The sequence below is a fragment of the Anarrhichthys ocellatus genome, unplaced genomic scaffold (assembly GCF_004355925.1).
Source record: "Anarrhichthys ocellatus isolate YVR2014 unplaced genomic scaffold, GSC_Weel_1.0 scaffold2, whole genome shotgun sequence".
Classification (NCBI taxonomy): Eukaryota; Metazoa; Chordata; class Actinopteri; order Perciformes; family Anarhichadidae; genus Anarrhichthys; species Anarrhichthys ocellatus.
Window position 1 is genome coordinate 2,424,288 of NW_022280032.1, and position 5,925 is coordinate 2,430,212.

Here is a 5,925-nt window from a genome sequence, read left to right on the forward strand (position 1 = left end):
GGGGGCGTGTCTGTTTTTTTTTTTTACAACGACGCTAAAACGCCCCCCCCCCCCCCCCCCCCCCCCCCCATTGGTTTAACCCAGACCCACCTCCTGGAAGTGTCCTTAATATTATCTCAAGTACAACAGCGATGCAGATTTTATTCTGGGAAGATGTTTCTCTTCCACGAATCAATTCTGTTAAAATGTTGATTTGTCACTAAACATGTCTGTTTCAAATCATTTGGCCTTTCAGGAGGTCGACTGGGTTATTGTTCAGTTGCATGATGGGGTTTATTGACACGCTCTTGCCTGTTGCCTTCTGCTGAATAGAAGCTGGTCTAGTTACTGTAACTCTGGTACGTAAATCCACTGTTAAAGTCTGCTATGAAGATCATATTGCTATGAGACAAATTCCTAACAGTGGTCACATTTGATAGGTTACAGAGTTGTTTGTTGTCTTCTTAAGTATTTGTTCCAGCCTCTGTTCAGCCGGATGCTCTGTTTACAGTAGCTGCACTTTATTTTCTTTTGTTTGTTTTCTCTTAGAGTTTCGGGGGACAGTGTTTTTGATTTTCTGCATTGCCTTTTTTTCCTGTTCCCCCACATTTTCCTTTTGTTGTCTTATGTTTTTGCAGAGCTAGGTAACGTCCCGGCTGGTAAGTGAAACCATATTGGACTCCTAATCTGTGTTATGAACGCATGGTTCCTTCCCCTTTTGCACTTTTACAAACTAACGAAATGGAACAGGTGCATGAGGTGCAATGCAACCAAGGCTTCCCTCCATCTTGTCTGCTGACCTCTTCCCTTCCCTTCCCCTCGTCTGGATCCACTCTTCCTCTTCCTAGCTCACCATGTGCTACAGCCTCCATGCTTTAGCGCCCTGCTGACATGAGACCCTTCCACAGGAGGCCACTCAGCGTGGATGTTGTAGCTCTGTAGGTCAGCCGACCCCGTCGGGAGCAGCGGACTAATGATTCCCCTCACTCCTCCACCTTGTTGTCTTCGCCCCAACTCGCCCACACATCTCTCTCAATAACCCCCCCCCCAGCCGCTCTCTGACCTGTGACCCCTCATTTCCATCCATCTGACCCCGATTCAGCTCAGTGAGGACCAAGTGTCTGTTTATTGATAAAACAGCATGGCGCCACGCTGACATCGCCCTCATCTGCTCCCCTTGTTCATCCTCTCTACACTCATTTTGAGCAGCTTTTTATATTTAAAGTAAAACAAAAATGGCCTCACCCTTTAGTGAAAGAGAGCAAAATGATGAATTATTAAGGCGTAGGAAAAGTGTTTCAGCTGAGGACCGTTTTAGAAAGTCATAAGCGGACATCTCGGTCTCATCAGGAGGGTTTCCTCCAAACCTTAATATTATTCATTGATCTCATTTGACAGAAAATGGAGACGATAGCAGCAGTGATGAGTCTGCTCAGAGCCCTTCTGCAGAGGGGAAGTAAGTTCATGTTCACCATAATAATATACATTATGTATCTCATGACTTGTTAGTATTATGCTGTCTTACATTATGTTATGTTTGTGTTGTGTGGAGTTATGACATATGTGTTGTGTTCCTCTGAATGTTTATGTTGGGTAATTTTATTTTGATTAACTGTTAATGTTATCTTTTACTTTATGTTATGTTACATTTTTATTTTGCATTTACGTCGTGTTTATTTGAACGCATTCATTTTACACTATTTTAGATTAGATGGAATTTTTTAAAAACATTTAGGAGATAAGAAAACAAAACAAGAATAACTGATTAAATGAACAGTAAACATATAAAGATGTTTCTCAATAAAATAAATAAATAAATATAAATGTGACCGTATGTGTTTTATTTATGCAGTATGATGTTTATATGAGAAGTTTATATTTTATGTTATGTATTGTGTGTTTCTATCAATCTTTATTGACTCGTATGAAACTCTTGTACTCCCGTCAGCTCCTTGACGTCAGATCTCATGAAACTCTGCGGAGAGACCAAAACAAGAAATAAGGTATAACGATGTGTCCGTGCCTCGTTCTCTGCGTGCACCAGTATTTCCCCCGATGGCATCCCCTCTTCATTGTGTTCTCACCTGCAGGCTCGTAGGAGGACCACCACTCAGATGGAGTTGCTGTACGCAAACAGTGACTCCACCCCCGACGCGTCCACCGCGGACTTCTCCGGCCCGTTGCTGCCGTTGGCTGAGACGCCGGACGGGGGCGGAGACGTGGACTCGTCAGGCTCATCAGTCAGGGACTACACAGCTCTCTCCCCCGGCTTTTCCTCTAAAATGGGCAGCATGTAAGTCCAGGCCCGGCACTCTGTCGCTAACACAATAATTACTACTTCCTTCCTTCCTGCATGTTTGATGTTGCCGCTACATCCTCTGCTTCAGTTCATTTTTCCTTCACATTATTTATGAGCATCCTTACATCAAATGGCCATACCTCCCCCAACCTGAGGTAGAAGCATGTCGAGAGGAGCCAATAATAATATTCGTATGGCTTATTTATTACAGTGCCCTACGGAAACTACCTTTCTCAGTAAAAATACTAACGGATTGCTTTAAGTGGTTTGTGAAAAGCCATGTTTCAAACATAAGTGCACATTGACTTGTATATAAAAAATAAAAAGCTTTGGCTGACAGCAAGTAAAGTAATAGAAATATGTTTTAGCGGAGCACAAAATCACCACAGTTAAACATGAGCTTGGCGAAGAAACCCCCCCCCCTGTTTTGGGAGTTTAAATCTCAGGTAACGTGTTTCCGTGTGCTGCATGCTCATCTCGTCATTGTTTTCATCATTTATATGTTGTTTTCACATCCTTTATCATTGTTTTTTTTTTTTGTATACTGTCTTTGTGTCATCTGTGGATAACATTAATGACACTGAAACGATCAGTTCTGGCTGCAGAACCTCGTCGGGGCTGGAGAAGCGAGCTCCGGAGCCTTCCCCGCTCTCTCGCAGGAAGACCTACGACAAGGCAGCGGCCGACAGGGCAAAGCTCAAGGAGATGAAACAGTAAGAGCTGGTTGCCGGCGTTGTGGCTGCAAGGCCCGGGAAAAGCAAAATAACTTCACTTCAACTCTACTAATGCTCCTCCTGCTCGGTTTCCTGCTTTGAAGAAGCATGCGGTATCAAATATGCTCCTTGCCTGGTGTGATAACCTTTGACCTGCCAAGTTCTACGCTAAATTTAAAGTCACATCGTTCCGACGCAACTTGGATTTCTCTTTGACTCAAATTCACTGTGCAGCTTGCTAATCAACCTCTTCTGCTGCCGATCTACGTGTGATACGCGTTTTAATTTATTCAGGAAATCGCCGCCTTTTCTCTCTTTGTCTGATCAGGAGGTTATTGTGAGTGAGAAGACTGAAATAGTGTGTTTTAGTGTTTGTAGATTAAGTTGACTTGAATTTGACTTCATGCTTCTCCCTGAAACGAGGCTACTGCTTTAAAATATAAAATAACTTTTGATAACTTCTGCTGTAAAATGTACAAATAAGTGTTATTTGTGCAGCTCTGGTGAGGCAGGAACTGTCATGACTGGACAATATCTTAATATATCGAGATATAATAAACCTCAGTAATGTCTTCCTCAGACGAGTCTGAACACGGGAACTCTTTCCTGTCCAGCTGTCCCGACAGTTGCTCCCATACGACGTGAATGCAGCATATGCGTCTCCCTTCTGTCTCCGCGCCGTCCTCCCACACTCCTGCCAGTAGTGTGTAAACAGCTTAGCACCACACACTTTAATTATGCTGCAGCTTCATTGGCAGCCCTACTGTCTTCTTCCTCCTCCACAGCTCGGGCATCGGGATCCTGACGAAGAGCCAGCCGCTTCCTCGCTCCCCCACCGCTCGTCCCAGTAACCACCTCGCCGCGTTTAGCTGCGTGGCCGGGTATCTGGGGCGTTCTGCAAACGCCCTGCAGGATAAGTAAGAACCAGAAACGAGTCAAATCAACACGAGCCAGCCGGAGATTAGAGGTAGCTTAAGATGCTAGGGACGAGCCAGAGCATTGTACTCCACACTGCCGCCTTATTTCACACTTTACTGTAGGCTTCTCCTGCTAATGTAAACGTGAGGCGCACATTTAGACTTAGGAGTGAAATGTTGCAGTGAAGTAATACAAGAACAAGCTTCCTCAAGGCTGTGTTGCCCTCGTTATGATTGTTATGTTGACGTCAAAGACAAAGTGTCCTAAAACCATCGGAGACATACTGGTGGTATCGCATGGTGTTTCGATCAATTAGCAGTGCACTCTGTAGGATGGGAGATTTGTTTTCGACCTTCCATGTAGCCATTATGTTCTCAGTTGTGTTGAATGTAATGGGAAATCATTTCACAGACTTGCTGGTGACGGTTACTCATCATAGTAAACATCTTGTTTTGGTGAGTTAACGTGTTGAATGGTAATGTAAGAATTGTCTTCCTTATTGGTAAATTGAAGTGTTTAAGAGTCGGCTGCCAGAAGGCGTCCATGTCTACACAACCAGAGTACCGTTACTACTTGGTTTGTAGCTACTGCAAATTTTAAGAGTTGCTTTTTGCAGAAATTGTACATTTCTTCAGCAGAAATACCGTCAAGAAGTCAGATTCAGCTCTTAACTAAATGTTGACTCAATAAGTAGTGCTGCGTTTGACTGTCAGGGAACTGTAGTTGTCATTGTGCGAGTTCTTTTCTGGTAGATTAGATTACTGTAGATTCAACTCGACGTGACAATAACAGAAGGTTCAACTTTCAGCAAATGATTTTCAAACTTTCCTGGTTCGACCTGAAAGCAGTGGAAACATGGAAGGTAGAGGATGTTACAGCTGCGACATGCTGCACCACCAGTATTGACCTTTATGGTCGTTGTATACCATTAGGGTAACGTTAAAATAGTGTTGTGTTTAAAATACTTTCCCATTCATGAGTACAGAAGTTCACTCTAGTCTTAATCCAATACAGAATGATTACGTAACTTAGATAAGAACAGGAAGTAAAAGGTGTTTAGTTCAGTAGCCAATCGGGTCTCAGGACTATCGGATGCTCTCTTCCCCTCCAGGGAAAACGGATACCTCCACCTGTCCTCCAACCACTTCCTCCGCTCGGTTTCCCCTCCTCTCTCTGCTCCACCCAAGTACAACCTCATCTTATGTTTTATCTGCCACACAACTCACTAAAATGTCACTTCTGGGTGTACGGGGCAAAAAGGTGAAAACCGAACCACAGACTCACACGGTGTGAATTTCTTTTCATCAGACCGACGTTTAACCGGAACCTCCCCAAACACTAGATTAACCAGACATGAGCAGTTAATGAATGTAAGTTCTTTGTTGGATCAATAGATAATTACAATGAACCCAAACTGTGTCATCTTGTTAAGCTTATTACTGCTACTAAACCCTTTAATAATCCTCTCTTTTCATGGGCCCTTTTATTTTCATTATTCTGCACACAGCAGGCATTTTTAAACCTCATTTATTCAAAACTCCTGAATATCGACGTCTGGCTTTGCGGTACACCATCAGCTCATCATGCCGCTCCACTGACACTGATGGCGACCACTGTTGGAGATCGTACAGTCACCCTATCAGACGGCAATCAGTCAACACGGCCAGCCAGTTAGAGATCGATCTGGGCGTCTGTGACGCTATTGAACTTGCGGTCCCCGACGATCTGACACCGCTGGTTTCCAGTCGTCTGTCTTTTGTTTTAATCTATTATAGGCTGGAAACAAGAAGCTCCTTTCTTTGGCACAGCTGTTCACATCTGTCTCCTCATTTTTCTGTGGACTGTTCCTGTCTTCTCTTTTCTGTTTTTGATTCGCAGCATCGTGCTAATCATTCACGAGCTGCACGCTGGGCATGACTCTGGTTGTGTGGGTGTGATTTCTGCTGCGCTCAGATTGTTGGACAGTGTTTGATAGAGGTGTGTGTGTGTGTGTGTGTGTGTGTGTGTGTGTGTGTG

General features: G+C 43.9%; 1 protein-coding gene across 8 annotated transcripts in view; it reads left to right on the plus strand.

The window, feature by feature from the left end:
- kif21a (kinesin family member 21A) overlaps window positions 1-5,925 on the plus strand; it is a 37,404-nt gene that overhangs the window by 27,539 nt on the left and 3,940 nt on the right. For 2 of the 8 annotated variants that reach the window (XM_031858703.1, XM_031858726.1), the window contains 5 exons: window positions 618-638; window positions 1,378-1,435; window positions 1,928-1,982; window positions 2,070-2,272; window positions 2,872-2,991. In XM_031858703.1, coding sequence (XP_031714563.1) covers window positions 618-638; window positions 1,378-1,435; window positions 1,928-1,982; window positions 2,070-2,272; window positions 2,872-2,991 — 457 coding nt within the window. Of the gene's footprint in view, window positions 1-617; window positions 639-1,377; window positions 1,436-1,927; window positions 1,983-2,069; window positions 2,273-2,871; window positions 2,992-5,020; window positions 5,096-5,925 lie in introns of all 8 variants that reach the window. The other 6 variants (XM_031858719.1, XM_031858745.1, XM_031858734.1 and 3 more) reach the window with 4 other exon arrangements.